The sequence below is a fragment of the Penicillium chermesinum genome (assembly GCF_028974085.1).
Source record: "Penicillium chermesinum strain IBT 19713 chromosome Unknown utg000001l:1.0-1975020.0:1.0-1976611.0, whole genome shotgun sequence".
Classification (NCBI taxonomy): domain Eukaryota; kingdom Fungi; phylum Ascomycota; class Eurotiomycetes; order Eurotiales; family Aspergillaceae; genus Penicillium; species Penicillium chermesinum.
Genome location: NW_026695311.1, coordinates 1,355,001 through 1,377,403, shown reverse-complemented (window position 1 = coordinate 1,377,403; position 22,403 = coordinate 1,355,001). Strand labels below are relative to the sequence as shown.

The 22,403-nt window shown below is 49.6% G+C and overlaps 8 protein-coding genes across 8 annotated transcripts; 5 read left to right on the top strand and 3 right to left on the bottom strand.

Annotated features, from left to right (window-relative positions):
• Positions 1 to 1,469: 1,469 nt before the first annotated feature.
• Positions 1,470 to 3,162, top strand: N7468_000531 (putative Golgi traffic protein SFT2; the record flags this gene model as incomplete). The annotated part of the gene is made up of 4 exons (XM_058469828.1): positions 1,470 to 1,701; positions 1,951 to 2,071; positions 2,396 to 2,546; positions 3,010 to 3,162. 4 exons carry the CDS (start codon positions 1,470 to 1,472, stop codon positions 3,160 to 3,162), a joined length of 657 nt encoding a protein of 218 aa, XP_058335859.1.
• Positions 3,163 to 3,473: 311 nt separating this feature from the next.
• Positions 3,474 to 5,972, bottom strand: N7468_000530 (tRNA ligase; the record flags this gene model as incomplete). The annotated part of the gene is made up of 1 exon (XM_058469827.1): positions 3,474 to 5,972. The coding sequence occupies one exon, from the start codon at positions 5,970 to 5,972 to the stop codon at positions 3,474 to 3,476; it is 2,499 nt and encodes an 832-aa protein (XP_058335858.1).
• Positions 5,973 to 6,490: 518 nt separating this feature from the next.
• On the top strand, positions 6,491 to 7,150 carry N7468_000529 (ankyrin repeat protein; the record flags this gene model as incomplete). The annotated part of the gene is made up of 1 exon (XM_058469826.1): positions 6,491 to 7,150. The coding sequence occupies one exon, from the start codon at positions 6,491 to 6,493 to the stop codon at positions 7,148 to 7,150; it is 660 nt and encodes a 219-aa protein (XP_058335857.1).
• Positions 7,151 to 7,579: 429 nt separating this feature from the next.
• On the top strand, positions 7,580 to 8,260 carry N7468_000528 (vacuolar protein sorting family 37 protein; the record flags this gene model as incomplete). The annotated part of the gene is made up of 1 exon (XM_058469825.1): positions 7,580 to 8,260. One exon carries the CDS (start codon positions 7,580 to 7,582, stop codon positions 8,258 to 8,260), a length of 681 nt encoding a protein of 226 aa, XP_058335856.1.
• Positions 8,261 to 8,668: 408 nt separating this feature from the next.
• Positions 8,669 to 9,697, bottom strand: N7468_000527 (putative plasma membrane ammonium transporter (Ato3); the record flags this gene model as incomplete). The annotated part of the gene is made up of 3 exons (XM_058469824.1): positions 8,669 to 8,854; positions 8,907 to 9,203; positions 9,425 to 9,697. 3 exons carry the CDS (start codon positions 9,695 to 9,697, stop codon positions 8,669 to 8,671), a joined length of 756 nt encoding a protein of 251 aa, XP_058335855.1.
• Positions 9,698 to 10,735: 1,038 nt separating this feature from the next.
• On the bottom strand, positions 10,736 to 10,978 carry N7468_000526 (uncharacterized protein; the record flags this gene model as incomplete). Its single annotated transcript, XM_058469823.1, has 1 exon — positions 10,736 to 10,978. One exon carries the CDS (start codon positions 10,976 to 10,978, stop codon positions 10,736 to 10,738), a length of 243 nt encoding a protein of 80 aa, XP_058335854.1.
• Positions 10,979 to 12,693: 1,715 nt separating this feature from the next.
• On the top strand, positions 12,694 to 14,334 carry N7468_000525 (P-loop containing nucleoside triphosphate hydrolase protein; the record flags this gene model as incomplete). The annotated part of the gene is made up of 1 exon (XM_058469822.1): positions 12,694 to 14,334. The coding sequence occupies one exon, from the start codon at positions 12,694 to 12,696 to the stop codon at positions 14,332 to 14,334; it is 1,641 nt and encodes a 546-aa protein (XP_058335853.1).
• A 4,240-nt stretch (positions 14,335 to 18,574) lies between these two features.
• N7468_000524 (uncharacterized protein) lies at positions 18,575 to 18,796 on the top strand (the record flags this gene model as incomplete). Its single annotated transcript, XM_058469821.1, has 1 exon — positions 18,575 to 18,796. One exon carries the CDS (start codon positions 18,575 to 18,577, stop codon positions 18,794 to 18,796), a length of 222 nt encoding a protein of 73 aa, XP_058335852.1.
• Positions 18,797 to 22,403: the final 3,607 nt, after the last annotated feature.

Sequence of the window (22,403 nt, the reverse complement as noted above, 5' to 3'; positions counted from 1 at the left end):
TCCGATACGACCAGAAGCGGGGAAGCAGATGCGGGTCTATAGAGGGCTCTACTGTAGGTGGGGAGAGATGTTAAGAACTCTAGATGGCTTTCTGCACCAGCTACGGTCCGTCGGGGCAGTCTCCTGATTGGGCCATTCAGCACCATCATCGCTACAGGGTGTGCACCGGCCAGGAAGATCGACACTCGTATTGCCGTTGACGAAAGGGTAGATAATACGACGCTCTGGGTAGATCCATCTTATATAGCGGCTTAGTACCGTAGAACTACACGGGGCTACTGCAAGATGCCAGATTAGGAGACATATTGTTTCGAGCAGGGTTTCTCAGAACCAAAGTTGAGCCAAGTTGAACATTTCTAAGACTTCTGGCGACAGCCAATGAAGCTGAAGAGCGCGGAGAGGTAGGAGCCCACAAGCAGTGCGAGTGGAGGAACTTGCGGAGGTGTTGGTCCGTGTGGTGGCCCGTTGTGGCTTAGCGGCCCTCTGGGCTGATCTCCCTCAACTGCTTGGAATGCTGGCCTCCTCTCCATCAACCCCTGCAACAGTAGGACCTAGCTCGGTCCGAAACCGTGGACGTGCACTGCATCATCTGACAGCTTCCTTCTCCAACGCCGATCCGGGCTCACATCGGCACCTCTTCCCATATCGTCATCCGGCGTGCCTCCAAACCCCCCTCGACCCTCCTTACGATAGTGAAGCGCTTCTTTGTCCAATCACTGCCAAGATTCCTGACTGGGATCGACCCTCTGCCCCTCACTCTGGAACTTGGGTCGCCCCGAAAGGTTCAACGTCCGTCATCTCCGTCCGCATAGCCCTGGCGCGTCCGTTGACGTACGCCCATTCGATCCGCCCTACGCCCATCAAGGTCTCCACCTCGTCAAACCTTCGCGGCCAAAAAAAGAAGAAAAAAAAGAAAAAGAAAAAAACAAATCAATAAAACCATCAGTCATAGCGGGTACGGTGCACGCTCCATATCGCTGAAGATCCGGTGGTCTGGTGTGGCATCGGAAGAGCAATAAGGCAAGAATCCACCACTGGAAAGCGGGTGGATCACTCGTAAAGTTTACGATCGCCTAGTGCATCATTGCTAGCCCGTTGAGCGTCTTCTAATCGGCGTTCGCTTTCGCCTTGGGCAGGGCTTTTGGCGGATTTTTGATCCCATCGTTTACTCAACGCGGGTCAGAGCGCAACGCCTCAGAGGTCCGGGAAAATTAGCAAGTCGCGTTTGCCGGAAGCATCATCTGCCTCTCTGTGGACTTGATCTGGTCTATATCATCCAACCGTTTTGCTCGGCTCAGCTCATCAGCCGGCGCAGATCATCTGCACTTGCATCGTGCATAGTCCCTGCAGGCCTTTCCTTCCTCGACCTTGGATTCTTGAGCCACTGGTCTTTCTCTACGGACCTTCCCGTGCACGTTCCTTCGCCCTTTAGGTTTCTCCCGGATCCTAGGCACTAACCAGCATACATGATGGCCAATAATACCTTCCGCGACTCAGTCAACTCGCTGGGCTGGTCGCGGAGAGATCCCGATTTCCCAGTCCGTACGAATGCATCTTCCGAGACAACTTTCTTATCGCGCCTGCAGTCCTATAACCCATTTGGACAGGGCGGGTATGTCCAGCTCCCCACTCACAATGAAGCTCCCGGAGCGCCATTACCTGCACCCAGTCGACGGGAAGAAGAGGAGGGGTTCTTTGCTTGTAAGCTTGCTAACAATTTATTTTTTTATTTCCCTTTTGTGGATTATCTCCCATTTTTGAGATTTGACTTTCCGTCGTCATCCCGTGGCCATCGCATGCTTCAATCGTCCCGCCCTCTGTACATGGTGCAGGTGATGAGAATGTAGTTCCTGCGCCGGGACGATACACGATGGCTATGCTTGTCTATCTGGATGGATGCCTTCCGAGAAGAGGGAAGAAATAATATGCGCTAACGAGAGTTGCATCTAGTGAGTCGTTGGGATCGGATGCTCATCTTCGCCGCTTGTAACTTGGGTGCAGCTGTATGCTTCATGATCTGCTTCTTCCTCTTCCCAGTACTTACGCTCAAGCCCCGCAAATTCGCCGTCTTGTAAGTTGCCTTTTCCTTACCGCTGCCCGAGCTTCAGCTGTTGCCCGTTTGCTCAGATATGCAGCACGTTGGAACCCCCCCCCCAAACCACTTCGTGCCTTTGTTCTTTCTCACTCTTCATCCGGGGTCTACTTCCGACCACTTATATTGCATCTGCGAATAATTTGGTCATGAGTGGATCTGCATTCGGGCCATGTGCGGGCTCACACCTTCGCAAGCCTTCTCCGATTCGCCCCTTTAGTCCTCCCTGCGCCTCGTTCCAAGGAACCTCAAACCCAGGCAACGTTTATATCCAACTTTCTAACGATTTGTCCCTCTTCCTAGGTGGTCTGTTGGCTCAGTTTTGTTCCTGCTATCATGGGCAGTCCTCATGGGACCCTGGTCCTATGTAAGACACTTAGTCTCGGGATCACGGCTTCCATTCACGGCAGCCTACTTTGGATCCATCGCCCTTACCCTCTACTTTGCTATCGGAGTAAGTTCACGACATTCGATAACCCTACGTTGTTCCCTCAATCACCGTTCTCTGGTTTCTGTCGATCACCGCAACCCCACCCCACACCCCGTTCTCATAGATCAGCAACGTTGCACGGCACCAGTCGGGGAAAGGGGGATCTTGCATTCTTGTGCCTTATCTCGCTGTGCGACGTGACTTACCTCGTCACTCCGAGCTCTCATCCTGAGAAAAAGTGGGCAAGGCCAAGATCAATATCACTTCCCCCTTGCGGACCCCCCCTCGTGCAACCACTGACCCAAGCTTGACCGTCACAGACACCGCGGGTATTACCATCACAGTTTCAATAGCCGTGTTTCGCGACCCGCGGGGCCTGTCCTGTCTTTTTTTTCCATGGTGTTACACAGCCTTTACAACCCCCTCTCTTGCTCCCGTCATCCATACTTTCAAGCCTCCCAATGTGCTCAGCTGACCATTTCGCTAGCTCCAAAACTTCTTCCTCACCCTCATCTCTTCGATTTTCCAGCTCACGGCCCTCGTCTGGTATCTGGTTAGCTATTTCCCTATGGGCACAACCGGCTTGTCGTATATGGGCCGTTTTGGCGCGTCGCGCGTGACGGCGTGGATGTCTGGTTGAGCGGTGCTTCTGCCCGAGTCCGTCTGGAGATCTTCTAAGATGGGGATTCCCGGGCTTGAGTGTACCTGAACCGCATGGAGTTACGAGTTCTCTAAATCTCTTCTCCCGTACACCTAGCAGAGTTGGTCATGATAGATAGGATCTGTGTTCATTCATCACTAGCAGCCGCATAGCACTAAATCTAGTTCATAATGGTAATCTCTATCTATATATTGATTATCCTCTAATTATGTAGTGTAGGGCCACCAGCGATTACCCAGAAGATGTTGAGTGTGATATCTTGAATACCATCCTATAGGCTGTGACCTGATTCACCAGTTCCCCTTCGACATTACCTCTCCGACAGACCCGGTAATGACCTTCACGGCGGGTACCTCTGCTTCAAAGATCCCCGTATGCTCACCAGAGCCGTCCCGCGCCCAGCGCTGCAACAGATCGTTACTTTCCTTGGGCTTCACATCTGGCGAGATCGTTCCAATAGTGATATGGGGGATAGGATTCGCACATGGAAGCCCGTCGTCAGGCTCGTTCTCATTTGCAGGCAGAATGCGAACCACGAAAGCCATGATTCTGCTGTCCCAGACGAGACGCTCGAGCCGGACGCGCGCATAGCCCAGAGTAGGAGGGGAGGTGGCAGCGGCCTCATTAGCACCGGGTGTATTACCTAGCGCCTTGATATACTGGTCCTTGTAGTGCGACCAGATATTGGCCTGATCGGCCTGGGATGCGCGGTGGATCAGGGTGACATGAAATGAAGGCTGAATGCGGCGGGAGCCGATGAGTTGGTTGTAGAGGCGGGATTTTTCAGGCGAAACAGAGGAGTCAAAGAGGGCATTCAGGGTTAGTTTTATCTCCGATGCATGGACAAAGATACCGAAGAATTCGATCTTCGAAGCGAGGAACTCCGGGGTGCGCTCTTTTACTTTCTTGTTTTGTTTTTCAGTACGGGGTTTGGCAGCATCGCCCTTTTGCTCCTTTTTATTGTTGCCTTGTGAGTAGCTGTAGCTTAGGTCGATGTCGACTCGGTAGTTGTTCATTGCGGCGTCGATAGCGACATCCAGGTCGTCGGGAGAGGGCATGTTGGGAACTACTTCTGGGTATTGCGAGTGGAGTGCTGCGACAACGTTTTCGAGGTTCTCTCGCGAAGATGCGCAGACGTCCAGGTCGATAACGCTGCTGAAGCCTTCATCGGGCTTCCGCGAGGTGTCAACGCCTTCGAAACGGTTGAGAAACCCCTCCATGATGCCCATAATCTCGCGGTCATCCTTCAAGCCAGCGCGAATCGTCTGGTGGTTGTCACCCCGGTCTATGACACGCTTTTGGGTAACCTCTCTGATTTGAGGAAGCAGATGGGTTTTAGGCTCGTGGACATAGTGGAGGGCAATGAATTTTGTGCCCGGGAAAACAGGGAGGACGTCGTCCATCAGCTGCTGCCGCTCTCGACGTTGATGGTTGTTTCGATCAGCGATCACCACTTGTTTTTCGGTCAATAGCCTGGATATTTCGAATGCAAATTTCTTTGGCTTGTCCTTTTGCTTGGGAATATTGTCATTCTGAACGTGGCCCCATCCAAAGAGATGAGCCAAGGCCAGGGCCACCGTTGTCTTTCCACATCCCAAGGTTGCAACAGGAACGAGGACTATCTCTTTCGCGTTCTCACGCCCTTCCTCTGCCTCCTTGGCGATGATTTCAGGTCCGTTCATTCCTCGGGATTGGAGAAACTCTTCCCGCAGGGAGATAATTCCGTGATTCAGGTTGTAAGCTCGCATGAGAGACGGATTAGCGACGAACTTTCGGCGCGCAAACTGAATGTATTCTTCTGTGATCTTCTGGTGCTTTTTGATTCGAGGCATTTTACCTGCAATCACCGCTTTTGTGCACTCGCGCCACTCGCGGTACATGAGATACGGCTCCTCGAATTTGTATTTGAAGAACCAGTCTTGGTATGGCATGTTCTCATTTGCGCGCATCTGGCATCGCACCACAAAACCCTCAGTCTCTCGACCGTCCCATGTACCGGTTTCAGCGCAGCTCTCTAGAAACTGCCTCACCGCATAAATATCCCGATAGACTTCGAACTTCGCTTTCTTGAATCCCCATTCATCGGCGAAGCGGTGTACATCCTCTGCGGGCATTGTGGCGAACTCTGGGACGTTGAAGTTGAGACCATGCAAGTAAATTCCAGCAGCAGCCTCATCGTAGGCAAGGACGTGTTCCTCGAAACTGTCATCGCATAGCTCACCCACGGCAGTCAAGTTGTTCTCCCGAAGCACTCGCGCCAGGTCCTTGGTGGTTCGGTTTACTGTCGCAACGTGTCGTTGAACCCATTTCTCACCCGCCGATGCGTGGCTGATCTCAATATCAGATCTGTTGCCAGTGGAATGCTTGCTGCACACAAGCAGAGTGTCATCCTCCAATCCGGAAATAAAGATAATGCACCCATTTTCTTTCACGCTAAGCTCATAAGGCCCGCGCGTGTTGTTCTCAATGTTCCGCCACCGGGTCTCGTTCACTTCATCGATATTGAAGAACTTATCGTATCCTCGGGTCGCAATCTCGGGAGTGCCGTCCTTCCGTTTGGTGGTGAAAAGACCTCGCGCATATGTGGGTAATCCAGAGCGCTTGTAATCGTAGTCCTGGAACTTCCAGGAATCGACGTACTTGTCATTTGTGCCGGAGACCTTGAATGTGGATTTTTTGCAGGTAAATTGTTTTCCTTTGGATTTCGGAGCCCGCAAGGCAGTTTCCAGGCGTTGGCATAGCTCAGAGACCTCGGCCGGGTCTTGCTGTCTTGCTTGGGTTCTCGCCATGGCCTTCAAGATTTGCCACCTGTAGACTCAATTGATCGCTATCAATGATCGAAAGGGTATGTGTGGTAGCTATTTGAGGAGGTTTTCTGTTCTGGTGATCTGGTTGATGGGATGCAGAATGGATTTCGATGGAGGGGCAAGTGGGGACCGTGATGCGACGAAAAGAAAATGGTATGCGACCGAAGAAGAACAAAGCTTGGACGGAAGAAAAGCTGCCAGGAGGGGAGCCTTTGTTCCTTTTATGTGTCCGAGGAATTCAATTAGAGTATTCGACGAACCAAAAAACAAAAGTGTGCAATAAGGCTGTGACTTGCGGGGAACCAAAAGGGAAAGGGCGATCAAATCTTATCGTAATCTCTATTTTTTGGGCTGCCAGTTTTGCCTCCTCCGAACACCTAGTTCTCCCTTGCTACAAAAATCGCACCCTCTTTCAGCCTTTTGACCTCTTTGATTCGCGTTGTATCTAGTGTGAATCATATCCTGAACCCCACTACGGTGACTCACATCGCGGCGCGACCATGGCCCAACCCAATCCGTACATCCTGGCCTGCGACCAACCGAACACTCTCCTGGAGCTCCTCCGCGCCAATCCTTCCATCGCATCCTGCCAAGATGAGCATGGCTATTCTCTCCTACATGCTGCTGCTTCATATGCACACGTTGATCTCCTTCGCGCCCTCGTGAAAGAGTTCAATGTAGACGTCAACCTACTGGACGAAGATGGTGAAACCTGTCTATTTGTGGCGGAGGTGCCCAAGGTCGCCCGGTGCCTGGTCGAGGAGCTTGGTGTGGATTATAACAAGACCAACAATGAAGGTCAAAAGGCGCATGAGAAGATGGAGGCCGACGAAGAATTCCCCCAAGTTGTCGCATACCTACGCGAGGTCATTGGTGCGCCAGCCTCTAGTGAGGACTCGACAGCTGCCTCGCTGAACAGGCCACCTCCTGTACCGAATAATATGCAGGTCAATATTGGAACAATGTCAGAGCAAGAGGCTAGTGCTGGTGAGACCGAGGTGGATCCTGAGTTCAAGCGGAGGATTGATGAACTTGCGGCCAGGGAGGACTTCCACAGCGAGGCAACCCAAAATCAGCTACGAGAGCTGGTGATGGACGCGATTTCCGGCTCGAACATCGATAGTGCTGATCGTGAATTCTCAAGGCAAAGGACCGAGTAGGCTGAAACATGGATATCGATGTCTATTTCCTCTCGGTTCCCGCCTAAGAACGAACGCTTCAATAATAGTATGTTGTGTGCCGAATGCAACGATATCCAGTATTTACAGCAATAAGAGAAACCCCCTCCGGTCAATTGTATCGATCTCGGCGTATGCTACCTTAGTATCTAAGAAGGATTGGACGCAGTCATACTCGTAGCTTGGCGTGTGCTGCCGCCAAGCTTCCCTCCGCAGCCCGCATCTCTCCATCTCAATCTCCCCTCATACACCTCCCCAGCATGTCTCAACCAAACTCCCCCTACCCAACACAGGCAGCATTCTACTCAGCTCCACCACTCAATTCAGCAATGCACGCCGAGACGCCTCCCCCTCCCCCCCCCGAAACCCAACGGTCACGAAGCCAGCCGAGGCGGCACCCCTCAAACCGCCATGACCCCATCACAAATACCGAACCACCGTCCGGACTCCCAAACCCCAAGCGCATACCAAACCCCCCTGGCCCCAGCCCACCGCCCTGACCGGCACCACCGTCCGTCGAAGAAGGCTGGCTTCCCGAGATTGTTAAGGACAAATCGTAAGAACCCATCCCTCGTCCTTCACGGAACCCCAGCTAACAGCCCTAGGACTCTCGACCTTCAATCCATCCTCGAAAAACCCTCCCTAATCTCCGCCCTAGCGAGCCAGCACCCTTCCCACACCGCCCGTCAGGAGAACCTCGAATCCCTTTTGCAGCTGAATAAAGACCTTGCAACCCGGCTCCTGGAAATGCAATCCCGCGTCGAAGACCTACGCGCCTCGACGGAGTCCCTCCTGCTGACGCACCAATCACTTGAGGTATCGTGGCGCAAGAAGCAGACAGAGATGGATTCCGCGCTGGCGCCGTGGTCGCCGAAAGCGCTGTACCAGCGGCTTAGCGCAGCGATTGCCGAGCAGGAGGCTGTTTGTCATGCTGTGGAGGAGAGTTTTCTGGACGAGGATCACCACGGCCGGGCAACGGAGAAGGAGACCTCAGATTGGGTCAGGAGAGTGAGGGCTGAGGCGGCGAAGTTGGCGGCGAGGAAGGAGGCGAAGGCTAGGTGGGACGAGGGGAGGGTTGGGGGGTGGCGGTGAGTTGATGCTGTATGATTGAACTGAATGATTTATGACTTGGGGATTGGAAGTGCAAGCAAGCACTGGGGCTTCTTTTTTTTTTTTGGTTCCACTGTGCATTATACTGCGGCTTGAGACCTTCTGGCCCTACCCTGTGGAGGCCTTTTCATGGCGCCTATAGCCTTATGGGAAGGCAAAGCTAGGCCTAAGGTGCTAGAGGGTCATGAGGGTTTCCATCACTGTTACCGACCTTTGCTCTGTAGCAATCTTCGTATAGACAATGGTGCAGGACACCGCTATAATTTACTATCCTAAATCTCTCAGAATTAAGCTTTGGCCGGCAAAGAATATAAGACGGTATTGCTATAAAGAATTGTAGGTCAACCCCCAACATACTAGCCTAGCTAGCGTCTTATGCTTCCATGTTCCTCATTGGGCTGTAACATCTTGGTCACTCCTGTTGGCCTTCCTCCTCGCTTTCTGGCTTCTACCGATCACAATAGTACTCAAGTCACCAACGGGAATAGCGAAGGGGAAGTCGACGGCTTCACATATCTGAGCAATAAAGATGTGCCATATGGGAAGACAGACCACGAAGTTACATGCACCACCAGCCTATGAATACGGTCAGTAAACCTTAATTGGAAAAGAAGAATATCGAACATACCACCTGCAGTTTTGCTGCCGTGGCAGTATTTCCCAGCGCGTTTTGGAAATACACAGCTGCGAAAAGAGCAAAGGTGATCACTAGGAAGAACAGAGCGAGGAAAAGCGAAACATTGGTGCGAATAGAACACATCAAGTAAACGGCAGTCACAATAGCGAGCGTAACGTAGTATAAGCCCACCGTCGCGTTGTACTCGGGTGTTTGTATACCTTGGAGAGTGTTTCCTGACGACGCGTAGTTTGTGCCGACAGCGAAGAAGGGCATAAGGGATGTGCCTTGCGCAATCCCAAAAGGAGCCTATGAAGATGTGAGTAAAGGCTTAGCAGCGCGTTTTCTCGTATGACATACCATAAGTGAAGAATAAAACGCAAGAAAATGTATTGTTGAGGAGCCATTCACCGACTGCGCCGAAAATTTGGACTATTCCGCCGAAGAAGATGAATACGGGCCTTGGTGGGATCGCAAGTTAGAAGCTTGTCCTTCACGCCTCAAAAGGAGGTGATAGCATTAATACTCACAAGATAGCTCCTCCATTTCCCCCCCGCACCCCTCCAGCCCATTGCCGCCATTGAATTCGGGGTTGCGGCAAGCAAGAAGCCCATCAAGGCGACAGGAGTCGGGTTACCAAATGTCCGGCGCAATTGACCCGCCGCAGGCGTCTTGGGGGTCAGATAGAGTTTTTCAAAAGCATCGCGGGGAATAGGAAGCAAGACGCTGTCCGCAGTTTGTATGCGTTTCAGCGCCTCTTGGGTGGAAGCATGATGCTTTTCGCTGATGTTATCGTCGGACATGGCAGGCTATGAGAACGGACGGGAAAGCAGCAGTGGATTCGGAAGTCGAGTTGAAACTCAAAAAACCAGGACAAACCAGCAACACACTAGGGAGAACATGCTGAGCATCTTATATTCATGCAACGCACGAGCCAAGCTCTAGTCCCCTCTCATCGGAACCCGAATATCAGGATAAAAAGGCCTGACCCGTAGATCTATCAGCACCAACCATGTAATGGTGTTAATCTCAAGACCATGTAAGATAGTGCGAATCACTAGCGGGCTTAGATTGAGCCATTCTGATTCGCGGCGTTATGATTAACTCCGCAGAATCTTGTTTGGGTTGTGGGGCCCAGAACGCGCCATTTTGTGGGGATGCCGTGCGGGGAAGTGACAACGTCCCCAGGTAAGCCTTAAGGTCCCGACGCAATTAGTACAAGTTTCCAGGCCTTAATCGGCTATACCGGGTTCTTGGCCAAAGGTCTACAGCACATACTGCACTACGTGTGTACTACGTGTATAAAAGTCCCACGGGTTGTACAGGTCTGCTCAAGCTAGAGTGGCGACGTGGGGGTAGCGTATTCGGTCGAGAGCCTGGTTATGATTGTCCGACCGCAAGCTGAGAACAAGCCGTAGGGTTTGGGGATTCCAATTGAGTTCGCATTTCTCAAGGCTTGCAGGAGACAGATCTTTTGGAGAGTGATTAGTCGTTAACTAGTTTGGAGTATTGACCCCTTTTTGGGTAAAGATTGGCACATGAAGAGACTCGTCTGTGACGTTCAAACCTCAGACCCGGCGGCAGTTGCGCTGACCATAAGTCCCGTGCCTGGAACTTAGAATTTGGGGTATCTCCGGTGACCCCGACTGCATTGGAGCACCGTGGCCACTTTTGAGAGCAGGGGAAAGACGGTCATCGAATAGAGGGGCAGAATACATATTCAATCTCATGAGGATACTCTGCGTGTCAGTACTAGTATTCGCGTGATCTCCCGGTACTGTCTTATGCCGACAGTATTCACGGGCAGAGAATTGGCAGCTTAGTATGTGGTGCTACGATGGTCACCCCAGACGCCACGCTCGCCCACGATCGCCCGGGCCTGGATCAGTCGCACTAAAACGAAAGTGGACCAGCGAAGAGAAGATGGCGGTCAGAGCTATGCGGTCACCAATACGAACATCATATCCTTGGTCAAAAAGAACCCATGGACCATCTACTACAAATCTGCTCGGGGTGTCGAAGTAGTTGATGCATAGCTTCAACTTTACGTTCGTTTTGGTCGCGCATCCTGTCATTGTCTTCATAGGTACCTACAAGCACGCCGAGAAAAAGGGCTATTACAACTACTCCATCAATGCAGCGAAAAATAGAAACCCAGGGTTTGTACATGTTATCCCCAGTGTATCGGATTATGATATTTACTCAGCCTTTCGTTCATCGTCCAACTCTTCATCCACTTCTCCTGCGGGGAGCTCCACTAGTGCCATAGTTGGATAGCCTTTCGGTATACTTGGCAATGAGAGAATTGTTCACATTCGGCTCCGGCCGGAAATCATCTGAGGGCAGCTAAGGCTGGTCTTAGAAAGGGATCTCATCGGCAACTTGAAGCGACAGACTCGGACCAATCGACTTGTTCTGTCGTCGACGCATCATGAAAATAGTGCCTTGCGGTATTGATACAAACATAACAACGACTGACACCAGCACTGCGGGTATGATAACTCGATCTTTTGAGCGTCCACTTGTGATTGTGTCATGTTTGGCTGGCTGTGTCAACGCTATATATGAGGATACAGTGGCTGAGCAATTTGTATTGATTGCGAATGATGTTAAAACAATAGGAGTAATCTCTAAGGAAGCAATCTCAGGGTTCAAGGTGGTGGCAGTTGCGGAGAGCACTGCTTGATTGCTCAATAATGGGTTGACGAGGGTGTCATTGGAAGAGGATGAGGCATTGCAAAAGTCCAGATATTGGGAGAATTGAGAGACCACGGACGCGTTGGTGTTATTCGCCGTTGGCCAATGCAGTTACATAAAATTCGTACAGCCCTGAGGAAGGAAAAGCTAGTCTTTCAAAGCTCAGCTGTCGCACGCAATGGACTTGAGGGCCATATGGGGGGGCCGAAGGCTCCTTGGAGGGGTCTGTTATGCGAATGATTCAGAGACAGAGGAACAGGCTTTTACAAAATATTTTGACATGAGCCTTAGCGCTTGGTGCCAGCTCCGATGGATTGGCTGCTCTCATAGTATTGATTTCCACGGTACGCTGCCTAAGAAGACCAGGGTGTGGCATGGCGGGAGCGAAATGATCTGGAAATTACAATGCTCACAAAGCACAGAAATGAACATGACTTCCAACATTACTATGCGGCTCATGAGGGGCCTATAGCCTAGAAAGCACATTGGAAGATACCCCATCCCCTTGAGCACAAACAGCCAATCGAGGCAGCCTAGTCTGCTACTAATGCAAGGTCTCATGCTCGGCCAGACTGAATACATGTGTTGCCACCCCTGATATTTGCTTATGCTGTCTGTGATAGACCTTTCACTTTAATCTGCACCGTTTCTTCAGAACTGACAATACGACTGGAATCTATCACACGGTGTTCTCGTGCCCACGAAGTTGCTAGGCATGATTTGACACATTCACTACATGACATGGTCGAAAGTCTGCATACGTATAATACACAAAGCCCCGAGGTATTTGCCACATAAAACAAAGAAGACCAGGGATCAACTAGTGATAGGAAAAGTTGATGTCCAAGCCCTGTCCATTTTTGGAAGTAGCCTATTCTGTGTCATTTGGGCCAGAACTCGTCCCAAAACCGCGGCGCGCGGCTGGTAAGCGGGTCCACAGCAATCGATAGCGATAAGCTGCGATAACAATCCAAAAATATGTTCTGCCTTCACTCACCGTAACAAACATCTGCTTTTACGGGAAATCACATTTTCCTTTCTCGCTCGATTCCTTCGAGGGGTAAAAAAAAATTTTCCCTCAATTTCAATGGGAGACATAATCATGACCGATGGTAATGGCGGCCAGCCATTCTCCAGCATGTCTGGGAAGCTGGACCCCAGGCTTCTGAAGGCGCTTGATGTGATGCAATTCACCACCATGACTCCAGTTCAGCACCGTGTGATGACTGAGCTCCCAGACTGGCGCAGCGACTGCCTTGTCCAGGCAAAAACTGGAACTGGCAAGACATTGGCTTTTCTGCTCCCCACACTGCACTGCCTTTTGAATGGAAAAATGCCAGCCCCCAAGGGCCAGGTCGCCATCCTGATCATCACGCCGACGCGAGAGCTGGCGCAGCAGATCGCAACGCAATGCGACCAGCTCACCTCTCAGTTGAAAGACCTTGAATGTCATATTGCGGTTGGTGGCACGGCTCGGGCTTCTGCTCATAAGCGCTTTATGAACAACAGACCGGCCGTTCTGGTTGCTACGCCTGGCCGACTAAAGGACTACCTCTCGGATGAATACACCGCCGAGAGACTGTCCGACATTCAGACCCTGATTCTGGATGAGGCTGACACTATGCTAGAGAAGGGCTTCCTGGCTGATGTGAAACAAATCCTGCAGCTGATTCCAAAAAAGAGCACCGGATGGCAAGGCATGTGCTTCTCAGCTACAGTCCCACCCAAGGTCAAAGATGTGGTCAACGTGGTGTTGAATCCGGGATATACCAACATTTCTACCATGGAGAAGAACGAGACCCCTACACACGAGCGAGTGCCTCAGTTCCACGTTATTATTCCTTCAGTGGTTGAAACTTTCACTACCCTCGCTTCGCTTCTGAAATTCGAGGGGCAAGAAAACACCAAGATCATTGTATTTGGTGTTACTGCAAACCTAGTGGCTTTGTTCGCCAAGGCATTCGCTAAGGGCCTGACCAACTTGCGTGTGTTCGAGATCCACTCCCGGTTAAACCAAAACGTGCGCACTAGAACCACTGAAGAGTTCAAGGCTGCTGAAGCCGGAATCTTGTTTGCCTCTGACGTGATCGGCCGTGGGATGGATTTCCCCAACGTCGACTTAGTTATCCAGGTCGGCCTCCCTTCCAGCGGCGAGCAGTATGTTCACCGAGTGGGTCGTACAGCCCGCGCAGGCAACGATGGCCGTGCGATCATCATTCTCACGCAAGGCGAATCATTCTTTCTGCGCAACAACCGCCAACTGCCCATCAGCGCGCACCCACAAACAGACGCGATCAATGCCGAAGCCCCATCCTTCCATGATGCCGTTATGAATGCCATGTACAGTCTTGACGAGGAGACGAAGCAGCGAGCCTACTCTTCATACATTGGTTTCTTCGCTGGATCCGGTCTTCTGAAGCAATTGCGTATCGACAAAACCGAGCTGGTTCAGCTTGCCAACAACCTGGCTATCAAAGGCATGGGTTGCCCCGAGCCTCCTCCCATGGAGAAAAAGGTCATCCATAAGATGGGCCTGAAAGGCGTCCCCGGCTTTAATTACGCAACTGGGGGCGACTCCAGTGGCAATCATTCTCGTGGAAACAACTTTAAACGCGGTGGGGGTGGTTCGGGTGTTCTCTCTCCAGGAGCTGGCCGAGGTGATAGAAGGGGCGGCGTGGAGAAGACTCGCGGCAGGGGCCGGGGCCGTGGTGGCCGGGGTCGCGGTGGACAGAGAGGCGATTAAACTCATCCCAGAGAATCTTGACCATCTATCTTGGGTTGCCAGAATATTTTGTGGCAGGCGTTTTTTTTTTTTCAAGATAGAGGATACGTGCGTTACGACAAAACTTTTTCGAATAGGGCATTGCAGATCATTATGGTTTGATAATACATCGAAGATACGGAAATCCTTCATTGGTAACAAGAGTCGACATTTGGTGTTTTTTGGGCAGTAGCTTTTCATCTTGTCTTAAGGCTTCATACGTCTTAAAGATTTATTTCTTGTTCATTTATAATATCTATAGTGCATACGGAGCATGTATGTTCAAGAGGCACCTAGTACTTATCCTTTACGAGGGGAAACGACCTCAGGAGAAATATATGGGGTTATATAGTTGTGGCAAGGTAAACAAATGCTTCTCTAAATGGAGGACGGCTTTGGTTTTCAATTCGTAGCTCGGGCTTCAAGAGGTTCAATACAAGAGCCCAACTTTCAAGACTCACCATTCAACGCGAACCATTACTTCTATGGTTCCGAGATTTCCCAGGATTATGCAAGTACTTGATTCTGCTCATCACAATTCCTTGTTTCAACATTTGAAGCGGACTTCTCCAGGTCTTGTTGGATGCGTTGTACTTAATCCACATGTCAAACGCCGTTCACCTGAAAAAGCATCAAGACAAACTTGACCCTTTTTACTTGCATTAATCATGTGTTCCTGGCCACCCCCTAAATTTCAATTCCTGAGTCATCTCGCAAGCTTCCTCCTTTACACTCTTCATCCTTTCAAACCCCACTAAGCCGCAGTGGTTTCTCCCCAGACCTCGATCTGGTTGAACATCTTTCCAGCAACATCACCTTGCACTCCGCCCGTCGACAAGATCTATACCAGTTAATGTGGCTCATTTTGTTTCCTCATTTTCCTGACCTCACTTGTGCTCTCAGTCTCGAGATCCTGGATGTATATGTTCACGATCCACGAACTTCCTGCCAAACCACAAATATCAAATCCCCACTCACAGTCACGTTTCCGGATATCCAGGTATCCAGAAAATGTTCAAATGAGCAAGATTCAGACTTGCCAGTAAGCCGATGTGTTATCGCTACACCCCCGCGACACCGCATTCCATCTACATCATCCTTGCTCAACTACCGAATCAATTTGTCAACCTTCCTTCACTTCACAACCTTCACTTTCTCGCGTATCTTTAACATCGATGAGCTATTTGTCCACGAACACAATTTCTCCATCACACTTGAGCGGACAGCCTGGACAGAATCGGAATCTTAAATATTGGAAAACACTCCAGTATTCATCAAACATCACTTCTACTTCATTCTTATCCGTCAGTGACACCGGTCACATAATGTGTCGTTATCGGGGTTATCTATCTTGATGATACAGGAAATGTGAGAGATCTCCTTCCAGTTCCTCTGAATGATCAGTTTTCCGAAGCGTTGAAGATATTTGACGTATTCTTTTATCCTTCACACAGGAGGCTAACCTGATTTGAGTTTTTGGGCATACCTACAATTTACTGAAAATTTACTGTCGCAGGCGTCACGTTCATTTAGGCTCCTTATTGCCTTCAGGCCCTGCAGAAGAACCTTCATATACGACGGCAAAATACATCGGGCCAAGAAGCTGGGCCGGTATAGAACATCAAATCATTCCAGTTGCCGAGCGTCCTCAAATTGATGAGACATCAAAACTTGCGGAGTAAAGAATGCTGAAAGGTACGGAATGAAACTTTAAGGTATCTTTCACAAGTTCTATGGTTCAAGCTAACTATTAATCGGGCTACTAGTACTAGTCAGCCAACATTTGAATGAACATCTTGTCAATACTTGTCGACATAGTCAGAATCATGATGGCTCACCGTGTCCATCTTTCTTTCTACAAATGAGCAGCCAGAGTACGAATGTCCGTCATTGTGCTTTTTTCTGTATCCGCGCGAGAAATAGAGGTCCTACTGCAAATCTTTTCCAATATATTTGCGCCCATGAAGCTAGCGACTTCGCCTGATTGAAGAGGCAATTTTCACCGCCGATTCTTTATGCCATACATAGGGCTCGATAGGAAAGGCCTACTTGTTGAGGGCAACTCTGAGACAGCCTCAAAATGCCCAGAGTGTCAGAATCTGTACCGACAAAGTCAGTTTGCAGACCCTGAGCTGAAAGCGAAGGACGCCCCATTACGGTACGTGCCGCAAAGTGGCTCAGTTACCCAGGAAATGGCAAAAGCCTCAAACCTGACGCAAGTTTCTTGGAGAGCATCCAATCTGGACGTATATATTTAATCGGAGACGAGTGAAGCGACTATTCGAATCAAGTTATCACCCTATACTCAGCAAGCACACTATAGGACGACAATTCGAAGAGCTGCCGATCTAACGGCCAAGACAGTGTTTCCAGACGCATTTCAACTATGGCACGTCTACATCGAGAACCAAGCGGAATTATGCGCGAACCACATCACATTGATTCTCGGTGAATATGAAGTATCGCAGCTTCAGGACTGACCGGGAATCTACCTGCATCATGTTGAAGCACCGATCTATGGATTACCACGGATAGGCTAACGCCTCAGGGCGTTACAAGTTTATATACTGCGATTAAAAAGTGGCCATAATTCCGGATCCGGTTCCTACACCAACGGATTAGGACCTCAGTCGCGTTTCTCAATCATACGATAACGCCCGAACTTAGATATATGACAGCCAAGAATGATACTCTGTTCTCTCAAGTGAATCCGAGCAAAAAGGAAAATTGTTCCTCAAAATTTCCTCGAGGGGTTCATAATTCTACTCGATACTCATATCTTCGGAGCATTCTCAGCAACAACTCCTCAAAAATATTCGGAACGCATCACGCATCATATAGAAGGTCCCTTTCGAGAAATCATGGATTGACTTTCGTGGAGAATGATTATCCTAAATTACAGTCAAGAGATAAGCCTTGGGGTTTCTCACTTTCATGCCCCGGGTTGCCTGTCGCTCAGCCAGAGTTCATTCAGAAGTGGGTCATTCAGTTCTTCTTTTCCCGGATGCACGCAACAATCTTTAACAACTTGGGAAACGCAAAGAAGCTTGTCTGCGGACCCAATTCAGGGAGCTTGGGGAGAGGAATGATAAGGGTGGCAATGATTTGTTCGAGCTGACTGTGAATAATCACAAACGGACAGAATTTGCGTCAAAGAAAGCTATCAGAGAACATGACACTGCTTTTACAGCGTTTGGGCCCCTAGGAAACAGGGATCCAAAGTTATTCAAAGGAAAAAAGGACGTCAGGAAGGTTTGCTAAATGAGGGGACATGGAAATCGCAGAACTTCACAAGACTGGGAGGTCGTCCGCAATTTCATCGGCTATTGAGGACCCTAGGACCCCAATTGGGGAGACGCCGAGGGCAGGTGGCGGCTCAAAGGCCAAACCTTCTAAAGCACAACTTAATCAAAAGATGCCGCGCCAAAGACGGTGGCCACCCTGGAACTCGCGGAAGCAGGGTTCGATCACGGCTCGCGACAGACCGTCCAGGACTTAGAGAAATATCTGGTACGAGCGGAGCATAAATACAGACAACCCAACTATCTGATGGACAACGAAAGCGAGCATTCAAATATCCGCGAACCAGAAGTCATCGTTGGCCGTTACAATATAGTTGAGGAAGATGTACCTTCGTCCATTACGACCTAGCGAGCATTCAAATCTAGAATGCGCTGAATTATGTGAGCTTCGAGGTCGAAAAGCTTGAAGGCACCAATACTTGAGCAGTATTGGAGGAGCTTGAAATTGCGCATGTTCCTATCGCCGTCTCCTATTTGCTAATAGGTGATGGAAGACCCTTGACTCTTCACTCCAAAACACCTGACTCGTTTCAAGCGCATCAGGTCAGGAACTTTCTTGATCATTTTTCCACCGACTTGGAAACCTCGCGCCGAAATTCGAACCCTATAGAAAGAGCTGTAATCGGTAAACTTCTACTCCAATCCTTTTATATTGGATTTTCAAGTACCAATTGTCACTGGAAACATTGTGCAGTCTCATGTAACGTGACTATGAGCCTCGTGAGTATGTCCAATGGCTACAGGGTATTTGGGGTGTCACTAACCACTTCTGAATCATACGAATCCCAGGCTCTCCTTTTTACAACATTTTGATGTCACTCATTTTCTACGGTGCGAGAGGAATCTAAAGCACTTCTTAAACCTTTAGTCATGTTTTCTGGCGTGTCAGAGTCCCTATACTCCTGTTACCGATCCTATCAATGACTCCGGTTACCACGCTCACCGACACCAACCCGCCAAAACTGCGCACTTTGGGCTCTCCCGCGGGAATCTGGTTCAATGCTCGAAGCAAGCCCAAGCTCTTCCAGATTACTCTAAGGGGGTTGATTGAAATTTCAAGACCCTTTCATGTCGACAGCAATTTGCTCCAGTCCGTGCCTCTACCCACGATTAGTGGCTCTCAGAATGTACCGGCAATATAACACCGAACTTGTTCTTTACCGGACAAGCCTTGCCATTTTTTTGGATGGGGCAAAAAGAGTCCCACATTCGAAATCGCTATGAACGAAGCCCAGAGTGAAAATGTAGCACAGATCAGCCGGAACTACCTACTAGTGCGAATGCCAATGTACCGCCTACAGAATCACGATACATCTGAGAGCAGGTTTACTGAGCACTTTCCTTCTGGGATGGCACTGCTAAAGGCTGAGACTGAGTCAAGTTCATCTATCAAACCAAAATGAGGCTTGTCCCTGAGCTCTGAACTCTATTGAAATTGCGTCACAGCAGGGCAGATTCATTATAAGAAACATGTCGAATATTGCAGGTCTACGTTTACAAAGTGGCGGGCGAATACTCGAGAGTCATCATACAAACATCGAGCAAATTTATTTTGCTTGTGTATTATCTGCTCGCAGGTATCTTGGCCTGCCTATATCGCTAGAGCTGGGATTTCAATGCTGTGACGGTGAAAGCCCTGAAACTTGGAATCGTCAGGTCAGAATAGACGCACAAATAAAGTTCTCATACCTTAGTGGTCTTCCGTCCTCTTCAGCCCCGGGACATTTCTGCGGTCAATGATGAAGTGGCTTCTTTGTGAGAACAAAACTCGTTCAGGATAATGGTATGTATGATGTATGTTCTACTTCTGGCTGTTATCATCGTTCTGACAGGCTACTATATGATGCAAAGCTTCATGTATCAAGTTACTTGAGACGTGGTGAAGGTTACTTTCGTGTCGCCATCTGAAAAGCTACCAGACATGCCCAATAGAAAAAGAAGTCCGATGGAATGCGCGCAAACACAAACTGCTGCACAGCGAACTCTATGAATCTCTCGATTTACCGGTCTTACTTTGAGAGCCATTATACAGCAGACAGTTGACATCTATAAATGACTGGTCTTCCGGCAAGACGCGAAGTGGTACGTGATCCGTTATGTCCTTTATCTCAAGGCAAAAGCCTATCATATTTGGGACATTTCGGAACCTATGGTATATATGGTATCATAGAGATCAAGGCCTATATCCTCAGGTCGTTGAAAAGCACCTTTTTGTCGATTCAGCATACCCAGTGAATCTAATCGTTTCCCTGGATCACAAGGGCATGGTGTCTCCAAACCCATATCCACCATGGTTGATATGATCAGAGACCTCGACCTGTCAAGATACGCCCTAGTTCATCCGATCGATCTCCATTTTAATACGGAGCCCCAAGATCAAAACCAAATGTCCAAGTTCTCCTGTCGAGCTCCCACTCAGATATCTGCCTTCTCATTATATATCATCATACTGGTCCAGCTTTAAGGCTTTCTCATCGTGGGCACTGCGCTGGACATCGTTTCAACCTTTACCACCAAGGCAATTCATATTACACTAGCCGGCCTGAAGCGGCCGAAATTACCAGGCAGCCAAATGCTCCTACGGAAAAACTTGCAGGACGTCGCAAACCAAAGCGAAAGATCCATCAGCCCATTGCAATTTGAAGTTTACACGGGCTGTACGGACATACCATGGAACCCCTGAATAGTAGCCGAATGAGAGATGCAGAATGCTTCGCTGGTATCCACGACGACCAAACCAGCGCTACTTAGAAGCTTTTGGAACTAAAATAATATCGCCACATATTGGGTGCGCAAAAACCGCCAAAAGAATCTACTCCACCAGTTGATTTCAAACTGAGAATTGCACGAAACTTCAGACTTTCTTGATCAACGCCCCGGCATCGACCTAAGATACGACTAGTTGGTGGCTGTTGCGAGGCAGCGTATCACTCTCGGAGCCCCCAAGATGCAGACGGTCTTGCAGCTACCGAGCGAACAGAGCCAGCACTGAGAAATATCCAAGGCTGCAGACGGCCTTTCGAGGCTCCCGCACTAGGTGGACCCAGAAGGCAGACTCACACCAGTTATGGCTTCAACGTGCCGTCCTTGTCATGTTTCTAGGTGGCTTCAGGGATGGACACTAGTAACAGCTTATCTGAAGAACCGCCGTCCAAGCGATGGGGCACGGCAATGGGAGACCCGCTTATTCTCACGATAACTTCGGGAAGAATGGCAGTCCTGTCGTCATCCTCATACTCCAAAGACAAGGATTGTTCTTCCAATTCCTGCGGTTTGCTACTCTGGAGTAACATTGTCATCTCCACGGGGGATCTTCGGTGACGGCGGCGGCCTCCTGAATCAAGAGGAACAGTAACCCTAAGTCTTGTAAAGACTCTACGAAGGGTTCTTACGCGGGCCAGTCCTCTGGTCCCGCCAAAGCAAGCGAGCGGATGTGGGCGGCTTTTTCTGTGCGTCAGCGTTGTTTAGTGAATACTGGTACACGCTCGCAAGCACAGCCGTCACCACCAAGATCAATACAGTCACTAACGTCTTTATGCCGAGGCCGCCGCTGCGACACCTCGCTCTAGGACTAACGCTAAGATGTCCGGAGCTCGTACAGAACCGACGGTCTGTTAGGGGTGACGATACGATCCTCGCCCTTGTGACCGACACTATGAAGTCCAGGGACTTTACCCGGCGCCTGCACTGCCTTTGACGCTGAAATTACATGCATTAAAAAGAGTGTGTATGCAATTTCGCTCCGGTGTCTAAATGGCATTTAAAATCTCTTGGTCTCAAGAGATTGCATTTAGCGCCAATTAACTTCAATGATCTTTCAATATCTCCGTCGCGTATATGACAGATATACACTCCACATTTCTACTACCCAATTTACTCAAATTCCGACCTACAATCTCAGCCCCCTGCCCAAGGCGAAGGAAGCTGCTCTGCGAGTCCATACCTAATGTCCGAAAATAAAGATTTCTTCGACATTATCCCTGGATCGGCAGTCAGATCTGAAGATCCCGGTTTTCGTATCAGGTGAATGATTCAAGTCCCATTGGAATATCTTGCCATCTTTTTATCCAAAAAAGCATTTCTCCTTTCGCTGCATCAGGTATGGACACACAACAATGCCTGGACATGGAATTTTCAAGTTCTCTGGCACCAAAAGAAATTATACGTCCCCGACGTTTTTACTCGCGTTGCCTCTTTTTACAAGCGAGTCACACAGTCTCTCACGCGGTTCCAAATCCCTCTATGGCTGCAGAATCGGAGGTCGAAGTCAGCACTACGCCTACCCCCGTTTTCTCGAGCCCAATCGGTAAGAAGGGCTGGCTAGCGGGCACCACCGTGGTATTCGGAAGGGCATCAGGAAGATATGCAGCTTGAAACATGCACACCCAAAGAATTTGACCTTTGAGTTCTCGCCTCGTGTTTCCTTTGCAAGAAGGCGTTTCCAGCAATCTATGCATATACAATTTCTGATGAACAATATATATGACTCGAGAATGTGCAAAGGGCTTGATCAAGACAAACACGAGGATCAGGGCTCGTAACAAAAAGATGATCAAAATGACTTTCAAGTTCTCGATTTACCGCTATATGGGCTTGATCCATCAAGTCCGGGTTTGGGTTTTCAGCACCAAAACACCAGCATCTTATGGTCTTGTGGGTTTCTCGACCTACTACAGCGGAAGGAATGCCCGCAGCCTTGAAGTGTGGAGGCTCCATTTCCACGTATTCCTTATTCAATGGCAGGCGGAA